This window comes from Zalophus californianus, chromosome 6, assembly GCF_009762305.2.
Source record: "Zalophus californianus isolate mZalCal1 chromosome 6, mZalCal1.pri.v2, whole genome shotgun sequence".
Classification (NCBI taxonomy): domain Eukaryota; kingdom Metazoa; phylum Chordata; class Mammalia; order Carnivora; family Otariidae; genus Zalophus; species Zalophus californianus.
In genome coordinates, this window is record NC_045600.1 from 14382945 (window position 1) to 14400703 (window position 17759).

The 17759-nt window shown below is 47.4% G+C and overlaps 1 protein-coding gene across 5 annotated transcripts in view; it reads left to right on the forward strand.

The window, feature by feature from the left end:
• FOXN3 (forkhead box N3) overlaps nucleotides 1–17759 on the forward strand; it is a 279851-nt gene that overhangs the window by 235295 nt on the left and 26797 nt on the right. For 3 of the 5 annotated variants that reach the window (XM_035727923.1, XM_027569629.2, XM_027569627.2), the window contains exon 5: nucleotides 13800–13865. The exons of 1 other annotated variant lie outside the window; for it this stretch is intronic. In XM_035727923.1, the coding sequence (XP_035583816.1) occupies nucleotides 13800–13865 (66 nt within the window). The remainder of the gene's footprint in view (nucleotides 1–13799; nucleotides 13866–17759) is intronic. One more of the 5 variants, XM_027569631.2, reaches the window with a different exon arrangement.

The following is a 17759-nucleotide window of genomic DNA, read 5'->3' on the forward strand; positions in this document are numbered from 1 at the left end:
AAGGGAGGTCATCTCTTTGAGAAGTCGCTATGTATGCACAAGAAATGATTAGAAGATAACCCAAGGTGGGTTACCAGGCACAGTGGGAGCTCTGGGTATCCGGGGAGGGAGAGACCACTGGGGAGGTTTGCAGAGGAGGCTTCATTTTGGAGTTGAATTTGGCAGGACCAGACACTGCCTGCCCCCACACACTTGGGCATAGCTGCCAGCACCCCGCGATCCCCCCCCCCCCCCCCCCCCCCGGTGAGTACGGTACCAGATGACTAGTTCTAAAAGGGATTTGGGGATTTGGAGCCTTCTTGGCCAGGAGACACCAGGTAGGTGCTCTCAGAGGGGCGAGGAGCGCTGCTCAGAAGGGGGATTCATGGGGTTTTAGTTCCTTCAGTCCGTTTTGCCATCGATTCTATCATCTACGCGCAGAATACAGCAGACTGCATGAAAAATAACCTTCTAAGAAGACTGTGTTGAATATGTGGGTTCAGTCACAGGTGAGATTGGCTCTGTGAAGAGCATTTCTGTTTAAAAAGCAAGAACATTTTAAAAACCAGTTCTTTTTCTTACCTAGGAGGAGCAGAGTGAGAAATAAATACTGGGGAAAGGGAGGGACGAAGGCCTCCCAGCATTTTCTCTCCATCATAATTTGAACCAAAGCCCAGATTTCTGGGGTGTCTCTTGTGCACCCTGGCTTGCCTCCCTGCACATGCACATTCCCTGGAGCAGCAATCATCTGGGAGGACAGCGGGCTGGTGGCACTGGCCTCAGCTGTGCCCGCCTGGCCTCTAAGGGTGGGCCGAATGCCCGTCACCAGGAGTCTCTCAGTGGTAAGAGCTTGCAGAAATAGGCTTTTTGGGTTTTTTCAGAATATGAACTGGGAAAGACTGGGTATGCTTAAAAACAGATCATTAGTTTGATTTCCCCTCTCCTCCTCAACCCTCCCCAAAGCCCTTACTTTGAACGGACAGTGGCCACTCTGCTCTCTGGCACACTCGGAGCCTGAAGACTCCTAGGCAGGCCTCGGGCTTAGTGAGAATATGCTGAACCCCTTCCTAGAAGAGTATGGCAAGGGTGGGAGAGCCCCAGGTCCCGGCTTGCTGGCAGTTGATAGACCTTCCCTCTTCTATCTTCCGATAGTCTTTGTGCAGTTTTGCTTGCATCATCCTTGCTGGAACTTTCGTCCTACTGAAAAATGAAATATGCTTCTCATGGTAAGGGAATGAACTCAGTTGCTCTCACAAAGTAACCTGATCCACCAGCTTGCTGGGCTAGCCTGCAAAGCTGTCTCCAGATGGGTTTGTCCTTGCTGCAGCCCCAGTGGGAGCCGACCTTCCCCAACCACACCGTCACCTTTTGTCACTTTTACCTTAAGAGTCTACCCAGGTCTGTTACTCATACTGTCTGGTGATTGTCATCTCATGATTTTTTTTTCAAAAAGAGGTATGCCCCAGACACAAACTGAAAACCTTTACTTGGCTTGGCATTTATAGTTCTGGAATGAGTACATAGCATCCACAAAAGGACATCAGGTTTGGCCTGAACTCACCTCTTTTAAAAGCATGCTTCCCTGACCAAGCTCTTGCCCTCAGCACTTGGGCCTACTTTATTCCACGTTATATTCGCTTAGTATTTTTATGTACAAGGTGTTTTAACTATGCTATGGGGCTGGGAAAGTAAAGAGCTCAAATTTTTTTTTTATTAAACACATCTCCCCCACCCCCCCACCCCCAGAAAGGGGGATCCTTCAAAGTAGACTCCTTACAACCACAGTACTTGTTTCAGGGTTGCAGCCATTCCCAGAAACTGTTCTGGAGACTTTTGTGGGGATTGTCTTAAGAACAGATTTCCCATTCGCCCACCAGAAGATCAGCTTATTGCTTTACGGTTAGACTAAATCTTAAACCCAAGCCTAATCATTCCCAACCTCCTTACCTTTGAGTTTAGGGTTCTTCCACCCTTAGAGAAGGTTGGTATCTCCTTCAGGATTGGGGCAGGCTGTGCTCCTCCGCATTTCTCTTCCAGTAGCACCATGTTGTGCTTAAATTTTGTTGAGTGGGAAGCTTAATCCCTTTATGTTCGTGATACCTCTACTTACAGCCTTAATCTTGAACCTGTATGTCCATTTTGGACTGGATCTGAAAGGAATTGCTGATTATCAGTGTAATGATACTTTTGTTCTCAACAATGAATGGATGATGCCCATGTGTCTTTGTATGCCACTGAGTATGCACTATTCAGTGGAAACAGAATTAATAACCATTATATTATTACAGTCTCCTCAGTGTACCCACTGGCTCTGTAACCCCTAAAAGGTTCAGGACATCCTGGGAGCCAGGTTTGAGACAGACATTAGAGGAAGTTACCCTGTAGAATAAAGTAAAAGTGCTTTGTTGGTGCTTTATTTTTATTTTTCAACGATATATTTCATAATGTAGGTTGTTTCTGAATAAATGTGTTTCAGAGAACTACACAAAGGTTAAAAAAAAATACCAAGCACCAGATTTGCTTTAATCTTTTTTTTTTTTTCTAATGTATTTGGGGGGCGGGGTAGAGAGGATTAGACCAGAAAGCATAAAAGACTAAGCATTTAAAACTGAGGCCCAGACAGAGCTCAGTGACCAGTAATCCTAAGAATCAGCAGCCGCAGTTCACTTTGGAAGAATAGCCAAGGGGATAGACTGGCAGCATTGAACTTCATTCCCTATAAAGGACCAGCTCCAGCTGCCCAAAAGCAGGGCTGGGGTCCTCCGTGAGGCATATATGGACTGCAGTAAGAATTAGGACCTCCAAGTCTGTGACGGGAAATGTGTTTCTGACTCCTTTGGTTCCTCTTTGTATCTGAAGCTCAGGTCTCTAAGGGAGAAAGAGTTGGCTTTCAAGGACCCACTTGCCCGCAGGTGTCAGTGGGATTGTGCGTGTGTGTGCGCGTGCGTGTGTGTGTGTGTGCGCGTGCGCACTCGCGCACGTGCATGCGTATAGGGAAGGGAGCCTGGTTGTATCTGTATTTCCTTCTGATCTCTTGATAAGATGCCCCAAGCAGGATTTAAATAACTGTTTTAGTAGTAAATTCTGACTTTCATTTGGAAGGAGGGTGGCCAGAGAGCCATTTGCTTTCTGAGACCTAAAGGCATACAGAAGTCCCCTGCCTCCCTGGTGCACTCTTGATCAGCTTTCTGCCTTGGGGCCCTCTGGATGGGCAGAGACCTCCTGACTAGCCAGAGAAAAACCTGCAATCAGTGATGTGGGCTTTTAGCCATCCCACGCTGCCCTTACCTCCCTGTCGTACTCGGCCTCCCCAGAGTGTGCCTTCCTGTGGGTTGGCTTCATTGTCCGTTTTCTCACACCACACTGTGGGTCAGGTGCTGGTTCTGCCTCCGTCTCCCTACACGTGCAAACCTGGCAGACTGGTCTCCCTCTGTTGGCCACAGACACAGGGTACGGTGGTGGGGAGGGCCGTTCTGGGGCCGTGTGTCTGATCCAATATGGTAGACGTTTGTGCAGAAGGCACGGGGTAAGCTTTAGTTCTAACGTGGCTGTCTGATGACCATCTACTGTCAGACCTGGGAAAATCAGTGCTTCCGTGGCCGCTTGTGAAATTCTTGTGAGTCAGCGTAATACATACATTCCCAGACAAAGTGAGCCTTGTGTTAGTTCTCCCCTCCGGTTCTTTGTTGCTTGTGTCTTAGGGGAGAAGGCAACTGCAAGGCAGGCAAGCAGCTGATTTGTGCCTTGGAATTCTGATGTCAGGGTCGTGAGTGATAGTTACTGTCACTAACACACCTGCCAGTGTCACTCCAAGATGGGATCTTTGCTTCTGGAAAAAGAGGCTTTGCATGTCTACCCAGTTGAAGACAGACCTCATGGAAGATGCCGTGCAAATGGAAATATTCAGTTGTCAGCACCAGCAAGCCTGTGTCGCCGGGTGGCGGGGCCAGGCTGCCCAGAGAACAGCTAGAGCTGTGGGAGAGAGCGTGCCGCGGTTGCCTGCAGCCCTGTGACCTTGACTAGAGGAAGGAGGTGACTTCCAGGGTGGGGACTGGGCAGGAATGGATCTTCCCGTCGCCGGGGAGAAGTGGTGGTTGAGAAAGATGAGCTAACAGTATTGAGAGGGAAAAGAGCACTAGAGATGGGTGCCCTGGTGCTCCCCAGTGCTCTTGCCAGTGGCGTGCCCTTTCTGTCCTCTGGTGCTCTGACTGCCCTGCCGAGTTTTGGTTCCTGCCTTGGGGATCTCTGGGCCTGGTTCTGAGACATGTGTGGGGCCAGGCCCTTCGGTTCTCGGGGCTCTCATAAGAGCCCCCATTCCAGGTGCCCGCTTAGTGGTGGACTTTGGCTCCATCCCTGGTTGAAGAAGCCAGGACCAAGCAGGAAGGTTATCAAACCAGAGTCTAGAGGGCTTCAGCATTAATTCCCTGTACTCCTCCCTCCCAGTGTCGGAAGCCCCTTTCCAAAGTCCCCGGATGTCTCCTCTGCCCCTGCCTGTGGGTTACGGCCTCTCTGCCTCTCCAGGGAGGCAAAAATCAGAGAATGCAGTAAGTGGACCTACAGCTGGATGAGGTGCTAAGGGAAAGGCACCTGCAAGGAATATACAGTTTCTCATTCAGCTGCAAGAAGTTAAAAAAAAAATTTTTTTTTTTTTTTACCCCGTCACAGACAAGCAACTGTAGCCCAGATTAATCAGCCAAACAGAACCAAACCAGAACTCCTTCCTTGCCTCTTAAAAAATGGTTCTGACTCCTAGGACAGAAGTTATACCCTGTTCTGGGTCTCCTGTCACCTTTACCCTGGTCTTCAAGTTCTAGAATTTTAGACCCTTTGTACTGTTACCCTGGATCCATATGGTTCCTTTCCATTTGCTCCCAGGTAGCTGCTAGAAAAACTCCCAGCAACTGGTCACAGACATTAAAGAGGTAAACATGCATTCAGTAGGGAAACTCGGAGTGTTGGATAAAAGTGGTATTGGAGTGGCGGTTGCCAGAGGGATGGGTGGATCCTCCTGTGCCCCCAGGAAAGGTCTTGGAAGCACAGATTTGGAAAGATAAGACGATGAAACGCAGGCCTCTCAGAAGCGCAGAAGCAAAGGGGACATTTGAATGAAGACACCCAGCAGACATCCAGGTTAAAGCGTTTCTCATTGTTCAGAGAAAACACGCAGGAAGCATCTGCCGTGGGGAGTGTCAGTGAGTTTGCTTTTACTTTTCAGTGATTGTCTCAGAGAGAACCCTTGTCATCTAACTCCCAGCCCATGGTGCACCCTGAGCTTTGTACTTAATCATCCAGAACCTTTTCCTCAAATCCCCTTCTGCATGAAATGGAATTAGGGGCAATAAATGGGGAATTTATACAAGTTAGAAAGAGAGCTGACTTGGATAAATGCGTTCCCAGTTTGCAGAGTTGATGGTGACGCTGCTCCTCAGAGCTGATACATCCCTCCTCTAGAGTTCACCAGTCACTGCTTTTAAGCTGAGAAAGAATCAGAAGATGTGTGAATAGTAATACTTCAAATGCACTTATTGATCATTCATCCCCTCCCCCCTCAGCTTAATTTAGATTCTTTTTGTTGCGAAAACAACTCTTAGGTTCAACTTGCTTGTTAGTTTCAACTTGCCTCATTTCTTCAAAGTAGCAGGAGTTTGGGGTTTTCTTGGACTCCCGTTTTTTGGAGAAGGGACACTCTTGGTGTTCTCTAGCTCAAACTTCCGTCATAAAGATGATTTTTAAAGTCACCACTTGGAGTCAATCTTCACTTGAGGTTTTTATTCTAAAATCCCATCCGTTGTGAAGGTTTTCCACTGGGCTTTGTGGTTCCACTTCCCCACGCCCCCCCCACGCCCCGTCTGTCTGTGTGAACCCCTCAGATGTTTGCATTTCCTACCCATGGTGAATACCGCGTCTTAAGAACCTATGGCCAACAGGGAAGTGAGAGAAATACTCGTGGTAAATGATCTCAGTGGATCTGCCAGTGCTTCCCTGGGCTGCTACCATTGAGATCAGGAGCTGCTGTTGGAGATACCTTGATTGATTGCAACAGTGGCCAAAGAGTGCCACGCCCTACTTCGGTGGTTTCAAAGCCACAAACATGGATATCCTTTCTCTTCACCTAGGCCTAGGGCCTTTGCAAAAAGGAGAAAAGAAAAAAGCAACAACAAAATAAATTTCATATCCGTTTATTTTTGATGTGTACTGTTTGAGATCATTTGATCCAAAAAATCTGCTTTTCTTGACCACAGCGCATGTACACGTAAGCTTAGTACAGGGTTTGTCAGTCAACCTCAGCCCTGCTCACATTTTCTTCTGGATAATTCTTCATGTGGGGGTCTGTCCTGTACACTGTAGGACATTGAGTAGCAGCATCCCTGGGCTCTACCCACGAGATGCCAGGGGTACCCTCCACTCCTGCCCAGTCATGACAATCAAAAATGTCTCCAGACAGTGCCGTGTGCCCTGGGAAGGAAGGGGTTCAAAATTGTCCCTGATGGAGAACCACTTACTTAGTATATGGTGTGTGCATAAATGAAATCAGGCAGATCCAGAATCCACCCCCGCCCCCCGAAATGTATACCTTATGGGGATTTTTTTTTTTTTTTTTGCTTGCTTGTTTATTTTCATCTATTTCTTGTCTCCTTGGCCCTAAAAGTTATCCCAAGTATTTTTTTTTCTCCATTTTCATGGATTAACCAAATACTTTCGGATGTGTCACTCATGCAGAGTTGCAGAAAGTGGATAAAGATATTTCAAAGCAGAGAGATCTAGTGATGTTACAGGTGATAACAGACTTCTGGGGAGCACGGTCATCCTCAGTGGACTTCTTTGGATGGCATCCATATGCCCTTGATTTGCTACTACTAAAGTAAAGTGGTTCTTCACCTTTCCTACACAACAGACTCCTCTGGTGAATTTTTGCAAAACTCCCTATGTCATCTGGGGTGGGGCCTGACTTATGGTTTTCTGGAGTTTCCAGGGGATTCCACCGCACATCAAGAGGTTTATGTCCTGGGGCACCTGGCTGGCTCAGTTGGTAGAGCATGCCACTCTTGACCTCAGGGTCATGAGTTCAAGTCCCACATTGGGCCTAGAGCTTACTTAAAAATGAAAGATTTTTACAAAAGTGTTAACTTTCTTTAAAAAAATAAAAAGGAGGCTTATGCCCTATAATCATCAGCATCAGCAGCCTCAGACAGCTGTTGGATAAGCCATGCATTTGTTTGTTCAACAGCTATTTATCTGACACCCCTATGTTCCAGGTGCTGGGAATACAGGCTGCAGAGGGTAAGTCCTGCAGTAGGGCTCACTTTTGGTGGAGAATGCGAGAGAATATGAACACTTTGGTGTGTGCACTTGATTGAAGGAGCATCGGGTCCTTCTGTCCCATAATTTCTGTCCATTTGTATGTTATCTGTTATTTGGTGGTTTCTTATGCTTCTTGAATCTATTTTATTTAATTATCTAAAGATCTTTCACCTTCCTGTAAAACATTTCAAGTATGATGGGGATGTAGCAGACAGAAATAAAAACGTTAGACCTATGGACAATTAAATCATTTCTAAGAGAATCATTGGTTGTAATTCTCAGGCTTCCCATATGGGAATTTGTTATCATTCTGTTAGATCGGTCAGCTCAGTGATGCTAAGGATGGTGCTCACATTTTGCAGCAGTCTAGGGCCACGAACCAGGGGCTTCCACCTGTCCTTTGTGTTCTTAGTTTGTCAGAATAAGGTGGTCTTGGCGGTCACTTCCCTATGACCCCACATCCCAGAGGAAGGAGAGTGAATGCAGACAGCAGCCACACTAGGAATCCATCAGATGCCCACGTCAGGCCGGATGGATTGCTCAAACTGGACCCCGCAGATACCCGGAATGACAGGTCATGGCTTTCCAGAAACAGTAGGGTATTCCTCCAGCCTTACTAAGAGCGTTCGCGTTCTCCAAAGGCGTTGGAACAAATAACACCATTTGGTAGGTGCTCCTTGGAGTCCATAGTTCTGGCAGCCACTAGCTGGAAAGGGAAGAGGAAGTTGGGGGATTTTAGAGGCAGAGTGAGGAACTATGTGGAATGCGGTAAAAAAAAAAAAAAAAACCATCTGTCCCCTCCCAAGTCTGCAGCCACCCCCCACCATTTTAAAAGAAATGAATTCCATCCCAGCAAAATTAAAGTCACGCAGACCCAAGACTTGACCCCAAGAATCCTCATGCCTTGACCAGTTCTTTTCCCATCACACCCCCAGACAAAAGGCCTCTTCCCACCTCACCCCGACCCCATCCCTGTGCCCCAAAGAATCCCATCTCTACATTTTGGGAAAATGAAGTGCCATATATATTTTTTCATCTAAAAAGCTGAACTATTGGTTCTAGAAACTTTGTTACCTATTCCTCTCACTATAGTGTCATGTAATTGTGTATGTACCTTCATGAGAAGAGGATTTGAAAGCATTTTTGAGATGTGTGGCCTTTTTTTTTAGTCTTGTACTGCCGAGAGGAGGCAATGTGATAAGACAACCACATTAAAGACGAAAATTGAAATGGGACGCTGGGAACTGGTCCAGAGGAGAAGTAAGATTTGTTACTGAAGCATGAGCAGAGGAGGAAATTTTTTTAATCCGGGTTTGAAATTGGCTCCATTTTAAGGATGGTCCTAACTTTATGAAGCATCTGTGATGGCATACTTGTTCTACTGAATTAAGCAGTGGTAAATGACTTGGGGTTTCTGCATGAGGATGCTGAATTAGGTACTTTGGGAAGACTCTCCTCTCCAAAAATAAAGAGGGTAATGCTTCTTTATTCTCCTGTACCCCTCACCCCAGTTCTCCAGGGAGGCAACATGTGAAGGATACTCCTGCCGGGTGGATCTTCATTTCTAGAAAGAGTTCCTGACCAAAATATCTTCCTCTTGTGCTGATAAGCTGGATCAAACCATTTGGGGGAAAGAAGACCTCTCTTTTAAGCCTGGAGAGAATCCCGTGCAGTCATGCCACTGCTCACCCTCCCCTGTATCTAGTCCTGGACCTTTTTCCTTCAGAATCAGCCGTGCCTCCAGAGCAGAAGCAACCCCTCGCCCCCAAACAGTTTCCTCGTCCCTAAAACCCCTCTGGCCAAAAAACTCCACGACCAGTGTCCTTGATCAAAAGTGTCCTATTCAAAAGCTTCCATCAGAACGCCTCTCTCATACCTAAAGATGGAAGCCACCACTGGCCTCTCCTGACCATGGAGAAAGGGCTCTTTCAGGTGTGCTCACAAAAAATAGCAAGTAGGGGTGAGCCCCAGAGAGGCTGAGGAAGTAGGAGCTGTGAGCAGGCAGAGAAGGGAGGGAATGGGCCACGCTGCATCCTCTGAGGGAGGGGGACGTGGGGGAAGGAGTGGGGAGTTGCTGTGCTGAGGCCGTGTCTTCAGGGGCTCAAGATTGGTAGGGAACAGCAGCGTGCTGGCCACAGGTTCCGGATGTTTTGTCTTTGCTCTCTCAGTAGTCTGCAGCCTAAAGAAAAGAGAATGTCAGTCCAAACAGTGTGGCTTGTTTTTATGCATGAAAAAGTCACCACAGAAAAACTTCAGACAATGTACACGAATCTGAAAGGTTGCCAAGATGTCTTATCTAGTGAAGACTTGAAGAAAAAAAAAATGCAGGAAAATATTTTCCACATAAACCCCTTTTTAAAAAAAGAGTCGGTATGTGTGCATGAGTATGAATACCTCCCATCGGTGGAGTCCCCTAAGTGTGTATATTTGTACAGCCAACTTCTGGACATCTGTAGGAGAAAATGTGAATCTGGGAATGGGTCTAGGGGGAAGACATTTATTTCTCAAATTATGTCTACCTCGTGTATATTTTTTTAATGCACTACCTTCATATTTTCTTAAAAAGGGAAGAAAACTAAGAAATAATAGTAGATGAATAAGCATTGTAGCATCTCTTTGGAGAGAAGAGACAGCAGATTGTCAGCTCAAGCACACACAGGACGTCAGGGTGTGGTGAATATAAGGACACGGCAGGTGTTTAGCAGCAGGTCCTAGAGAGCTTTTTCCATAGAATCATGGCTCACCAAGTCTTCTCTCAGGCTGCCTGGTGTTCCCCCAACCCACCTGGAGCCCAAGCGGGTCTTTCTGATGTTGCTCTGTACAGTTCTAGGAGGTCTGTGCTTCACTAGCCTACTGGATGAAGAAAGTTCTGGTTAATGAGTTCCATTTTCATTTACCTGTAAATCTGAGTATGGAACCCAGATAATGTTACATTAATGCATGAGACTCAAAAAGAAGCTGCTCAAGAGGAAAATCTTTGCAACTTTGGGGTAGGCAAAGATTTCTTCATTGGGGCAAACACAACCCAATTGAGTTGTAAAAGAAACTCATAAATTGGACTTCATAAAAATGTAAAACTCAGCTTATTAAGACACTATTAAGAAGCTGAATAGATAAGCCATGGGCTGAGAAAAAAAATATATATATATATCTCTCTCTCTCTCAAAGGACTTCAATCCAGAATGTTTAAGGAACTTTACAACTTTACAAGTGAGTTAAAGAACCCAATTAAGCAGTGATCACAAACTTGAACAGAATGTTCACCAAAGAAGATACACCCGTGGCCATTAAGCACATTAAGAGATGCTCAACATCATTTGTCATTAGGGAAATAAAGATTAAAACCACAGTGAGTGACCACCACACAAGCTGTGAGAATGGGGAAAATTTTAAAGCTTGACAGTTTCAAGTATTGACAAAAGTGTGGAACAACTGGAATTCTCATACATGGTCCAGCCTCCTTGGAAAAGAGTTCGTCGGTCCCCTGTAAGGTTCAACATGCTCTTCCCAGCAGTTACCCAAGGGAAGTGAAAACATGTTCACCAAAGATAGATGCAGAAGCTCATAGGGGCTTCTGTAAGATCCCAAGCGGGAAACAGCCGAAACTTCCATCTACAGGTGCACGGGTAAACAAAGTATAGTTCTGTCCAGACAGCAGAATATGGCTCAATAATGGAGAGAATAAGGAATGAGCTGCTGGTGCCCCATCAAGGAGAGAGAGAAAGCAAACCAGGAGTTGCCCGGGGCAAGGGCGGGTAGGACTGCAAGGGGCACAAGGAAGCTTTGGGGTGATGGAAATCTGTATCTTGGTTGTGCACTCTGTCTTCATTCTGGTGATGGTAACCCTGGTATAAAATTCATCAAACTGTACACATACTCCCTGTGTCTCCCTGGGGACTGGGTAGCCCCTCCGTGATGCCAATATGCACACAATGAACATAGAAGGACATTTTCTCAGACCATTACACTACATGTGTTTGCTGATTCCAACTGCCAAGATGTCAAGAGGAGGGCATTCCATGCCTTGCCTTCCCTTCCATTCTGCCCACAGGGCTGCATGTTTGGGCATATACCACACAGGAACTGGTCCATAGTAGGGCCGTAGGAATTGATCGTGAATGAGAACACGACAGGTCTGGGTACGGCACCTTCGCTAAATGCCTGGCGACCAGCGGGAGGGCCAGGGTGGCGTGGGAATGTTTGTGTGTGGAGGCCTCAGGCATGGCAGGTCTGGTCGGGCGGAAGGAAGGAAGGATTGGGGGGCTTGTCCTAAAACGTACTGTTTTCACTTAGTTGATGTGTTGATCTGGCTCAGCTGGGATGGGGGAGGCGGTCGTGGTGATGTTTGGTGGGTCTGAAGCACTTTCTGTGTTGCCCCTTAGGTTCTGCGAAATTCATGTGGGGGTTGATGGTCCTCTTTTCCTTGGAAGGTTCTCTTTCTCTTCCTTCTTTCCCTTTTCTTTCCTTATGTCTGTCTGTGGCCCTTTGCCCCTTCCTCCTGTGGTCCCGTGTGTTTTTGAAGAATAAAGAACCACTTTGTTTCATTTTCTGGGGAAATAAATAGGAGAAGACTCCTGATTTTTTTTTTTTTTTTTTAACCTGTATTTCCTCTTGTTCTGTCCCCATTGAACCTCCTGGTGGTTGAGGAAAAGTCTGGGTAAGAGTCACCTGGGGAGGTGGGGGCCATGCAGCCAGGCCAACCCTGGGCTGCCCGCCATACTTGTGTTCTCGAAGATGGTAAGGAACCTTTGCTCTGCCGAGAACCAGGTGTGTTTTCTCAGTCCTGAGAGAGGAAGGGGGTCTTTCCAAGAAGAGGGAGTGGGAGAAGGTCTCAATACCTTCACAGCATCTTCCAGAAGCTATGAGCCCTGATGCTTGGCCACAGGCCGTGTGGGGGACAAAGGCACAGAAATAGCAGGAACCCTGAGAGCTGTGAGAGGGGCCTTAAGTCTTTCAGTTCAACTAACATATATATATATATATATATATATATATATATATATATATATATTTTAATATCAGTGGGGAACGATGACTGTTTTAGGAATTTCACCCAGGAGTTGCCAAATAAGTTAATTTACCTGTTTCTCACACAATATACTATTAAAGTAAACCTTCACTTCATCATTGAGTGTAAGTAACGGCCCTCCTGCAGGCAAAATCGAAAAAGGCCTGTAGAGTAAAGTTCCTTCCCACACCCCCATCACCTTTTTTTGAGACATTGTCTTCTAGAACCAGCATCATCCTTATTATTAATCGCTTGTGGGGCTTTATACTGCATCACATTACTCCCTTGGAATTAAACTGCACATATAAAGTATGAAAAATGTACTTTTTTAAACAGTAAAAAAGTCATTTCCTCACATAATACCCAAAATAAAGTGCCATGGAGCCATTAGTAGTAAATTGAATTTTTTGGTGTGTAATTTGTACAAAAAGTGACAAGGGTGAGCCCCCCTATCCCCCCTCATTAGTCACTGGGTTTAGCGGACACTGAGGTAGTAGTCAGCAAGGGCAGGCGTTCTGATGTCGACTTCAATTGCACACTTCATTTATTTGGACGGGGCACGGGCGGCAGCTTCTGTCACGAAGCAGCACCACACTATTAGCGAATTTCGCCCTGGGGCAGCTGGGACGCCAGCGCTGGGGCAGATGTTCTTTTCAGCCTATTCAGTGACCATTCTTGGGGGTTGTTTACTGTTGCCATGGCAACTCTCATTTCCATGGCAGCGGCACTGCTGTTTCTCAGAGGAAAATGAATTTAGTTATAAAAGGATAATATTTTTCTCTGTCTCTATATAACCTGCCATCTGTCAACTCGTGGATCAGTAAGGATTCAGAAACCTATTAAGAATTAGAGCAACGAAGTGAGTATTTTTTTTTTTTGGTCCCATATTAAAAGCAGTAATAGATGTGAAAGCCAACATTGTGCCCTTGACATCGTAACTTTAATTTTTTCTTTATATTTTAAGTGCCTTTTTTTTTTTTAATGCCTTCACCACCTCTACCACCACTGTGCGCTCACACACAGTCTCGGAAAACACAATTTACATTCCGCTGACAGATGGAAATGTCCCGACGTCTTGTGTGTATCTTACTAGATGCAGGTATATTTAGGACTTTCTCTTGTTGGTGCTGTGAGCTTCCCCAGTTCATCAAAGATTCCTAGAGCTAAACTTCCTGTTGTCACCCCACTCCCCTACTCCCAGGGGAGCAAGCATGGGGCTACCCAGGTCAGCAGCTTATCAGGAACATACAGTGCGAGTTATGAAATTAGCAAACTGAGGAGGGACCATGCTTTGTCTGAAAAACTTACCAACCTGCCCCTTAAATCTCATTCTAGAATACCTTTCTTCCTCCCAAATCCAAATGGGAAGAAAGTCAGCTTTGGGATTAGCTCATCTGGTTCCTGGATTTTTTTTTTCCTCTGTTGCTTTCATAAACTGTGACTTGCAGGGGGAAACACACACACATCGGCCCCGTGGTAAATAATGTTGTTTATTGGTTGATTTTTCCAGATCCTGACATTGACGCTGCTGGTGCCATGATGCTTTTGAATGCTCCCCCTGAGATACAAGCAGGTTGTGAGTAGATATGTCTGTAGCCTACGGCACCATAGTTCATGAACTTAACCTTCTCACTTACATACCGGGCCATAGGAAGAACTAATGCTCAAGTAGAACTTCCCTTGTAGAATCACTTTAAAACTACCTCAGTGCACGATTACATGCATAGGTGTGTTTCCAAGATGACAAAGGTTTTCTGTAATCTCAGGGCTTAAGACTTGGGAGGAAGGGAAGCAGACCCCATAATGAGTCCCAGTGGAGAGAACTTGCTTTCTCCTGTAGGAGTAGTTCCTGTGAGTTGGTAGTTTCTGCTAGGAGGCTACGTGGGGCCAGCTTAACAGTTTCTAGAAATTTCTTTCCCTTCTGGGACTTCATTAATAGCAGGCTACCATTTTATGGCTGGAGAAGAGAGCTCGCAAGGTGGGTGTGCAGGAGCTCGGACTGGCCTTGAAATGGACCATGGGTGCCCCCAGGTGTCCTCCCCACTGGCCTTCCACACTGTCATAGAGAAGGGCAGGCCTCACTTAGCTAAGCAGGGCTCCTGTCTTCACCTTCTTTTGGCCATTGAGCAATATCAAGCTTGAGACCGCGCTCTTCCTCCCTTGAACTTCTCTTCTATCCACCGCCTCATGTTTTTTTCCCACCTCTGGAGCTAGATTACTGTGATTTTAGAAAGGTCTTCTTCCCGAGTGATGACTTTAAATGGAGAGATCTGTCCCCTCTTCCTGCTGACTTGAATCTAGTTCCTCTGCCCGCACTTCACCCCCAGCCAGAACCCTGTTGAGCAGATGGCCAGCTCATTTGCCAGTGTCTGCTCAGGACCTTGCTGCCTCGCAGCCTCCTGTTGACAGAACACACTGGTCAGAGATGATAACGTGACATGGCAGACCCCACCACGACACCCTCCCGGGGCTGGTGCCTGCCTGGCTCATTCTTAGGGCTGGGTCTTCAGCTCGTTGTGGCCTCTGGCTCCCTGAGGGCTGCCTGGCCTCTTGAGTCAGGGAAATCCCCCACACTGGAGAACATCTGTTCTTGGGTGCTTTTGTGAATAGCGGACTGATGTGGAATTCCAGAGCATCCTTCATAGCCCTCCGCGGGTCACAGCCTTCCCCAGAGCTTTAGGAAATTTGACTCTTTGCTTTCTCCTTCCTTCTTTTAAAAGACCCAAGAGATGCGGCCACACATTCTCAGGAGAGACTTGGCCCTCTGGCAGGGGCTACGATTACCTCCAAAAGGTGCCGAGTTCCCATTCTTTCTTGGCTAAACTCAGATCACCAGCAATTGAAGTGTTAGGCTGCCCACCCCGCCGAAAAGCAAACACCACTGCTAAGCGCTGGTGTAACTAGTACAGTCCAGTAACTAGCAGTTACCCTGTGATGTGGTTTTTAAATGATGTTTGAAGTGACAGAGAAATTGAAAACAAAACAAAACAAAAAACTCTGTTCTCAGATGACATGACAGGAGGAGTACAGACCAGATTGTAACCAAGGTATGGTCTGAAAGGGTTTCCAAAATCAGGCTGCATAACTTGTCATGAGGAAAGCATCCTTTTTTAGTCAGAGCGTGCAAGATTCAGCAGCATCTTCCTTAGCTCACGGCCACGGTACACAGTGATCATTGGCTTCGAGAGATGTTTTTGATGAACCAGAATAATGGAGTTGAGAGAGAAAGAGGCAAGGGGGTTGGTCATTAAGGGATTCCCGGCAGCTCCCGTGAAAGCCCATTATTACTGAATTCTTAAGCACAGGTAGAAGAGAAACAGGATTGATCTTGATTAGTTGACAAATTAATGGTTTTTAATGTTCTCGTGGCTAAATCAGCTTCTCCCCACTCCCTCACTATAACACTCAAACTATAAATAATTATTTTTTCAAGGTATCCCTAGTCTTACTTAACATGAAAATACTGAACACGAGTTTTGAAAGCTCAGTGTTTATGTGTTGAAGCTATAGGGTCATTTTTAGAAGTCTTTCTTCCCACCTCGGTCTTAACCACTGTGAGAAATCTAGCCTCAGCCTTCGTGAAGATGCCACGCCAAGACGGGGGCTCCAGGGTCCTTCCAGGAAGGAAGGAACCAGGAGGCCCCCAGAAGTCATGGAAGGAGAGGCCCGTTGGCAGGAGCAGCCAAGAAACTGATGTTAAGACAGGGGAGAGGGTAGGAGCACCATTTTTGTATTTGCCTTCTCGTCTGGCCCCAGTGTCTAGTAAAATCCCCACGTGGTCCAGCTAGTCAGCCTCCTGGTAAACCAGTCGGAGGTGTGTGTCTCCACCCCCCGGGGCCTTGGTCTTCTCTTAGCATTTCTTGGCTTCACTCTTCCCCTCCCTCTGCTTGTTTTCGTTTTACTCGTGTCATGTTTCTTTTCCTGAGATTCAGTGAGTGCCTTGTGTGGCCGCCATCCCCCTGCCTTGCCAGCTTCGCCCGAGGCCTGGAAAAAGTAGGAGATGATTCCTCACCCAAAAGGTTCTGAGGCAGCAGGCCCCCAGCCGCGGTGCTGGGGGATTGGCGGCCTGCCTGGTGGTGTTGGTGTGCGTGTGTCCCAGTGTGGACGCGCACGCGTGTGTGTGCGCGCGTGTGTGTCCCGGTGTGGACGTGTGTGTGTTCAGCCCCCGGGCTGGGCTGTGGCCGAGCTCTGTTTTCAGAGCCTCCCTGTATCCTGCTATTTATACTCCCTTCTTTTCCCCTCCTGGGCTGTGCGATGCCCTGTTTGAACCGAGGCCACCAGCCTTGTCTGTCTGCCGCGGTCGTTTCCAGCCGTAAGAGGCTGGCCTGGGTGGCTTGAAAGTCTCTTCCTTTGCCATCGACCTCCGTAGCCGCTCCACTTAAGGTTACCAGATGGCAGCCACTTAGATGGTTTCCTCTCATCCTCCTGGGGCCCAGCCTCTGCAAAGCTAGCTCGGGGCTGGCAGACCAGCCACCGTCCACAAGCTGAGTAGATCGGACAAAGGAGGCTTCCCAAGAAGCTGGTGAGAATTCCAGTCAGCCAAGCCCCTTTATCTTTGAGGGGTCCGGTTCCACACTGCCCCACGGGAGCTCAGCTCCCCACCCCCCTGCCCTGTGTATTGCCTGAGCTGGACTCCCTGTGGGTCCCCTCAGCCTCCCCTGGTGACCTGATGCTTCGCTTTCGATGAGGCAGCTGTGTGCATCTAATCCAAACCACAGGCTTCAGTGTTTCGTCCCCTCTCCCAGCAGCACCAGTGATGATGTTGTTCCCTTTTCCAGACTTTGCCACTTTGCAGCATGGGAAACATTCTACAAGGTGTGCCATTCTGTCTTGCATGCACTCTAGGATGCTACTTCCAGAAGAATCAGCACAGGGCATTGCTGCCTCGTTATCTCTTGAACTTTGGATTATGCTCCTAGTCAGATCCATCCACCTGCCCTCCCCGCCCCACCCCGTCCTCCCATAAAGGTGGCTACGGAGACTTAATCCCAGCTTCTAGAGCCTACTTAAGTACCTGCTTTGCAGTTCCCCTTTGACAAGCCCTGGGAGTCATCTTTAACCCCAATGGGGGGATTGTTATGAAGTCAGATCACCATTACTCATCTTCAAAGGCTTATATAATCCCTAGTTGGAATGTTCCCAGAGAGGAACTCTGATCATAAACAAAACAACAAAATGGGACAGCGGCGGGGGGCGAGGGGGGGCGGCAGTGGAGGTGGCGTTCCGCAACGGGCCTCGAAGTGGGATATGTATCCAACACGCTAGGCACCGGAGAAGAACGGCAACTGGCACGTAGGCTCCCCCATTCCAGCCCCCTCCCCAGCATCCTTCCAAGTAAGCAGGTGGAAAGGCCGACTTCGGGAAAGGGAAGGATTATCGGAATCACTTGCTGCTCAGCTTATGGCCTCTGGTAACGTTAGCCAGGGCTGCCCTCCAAAGGCAGCAGTAGGAGCTCAGAGGTTAATTTTAG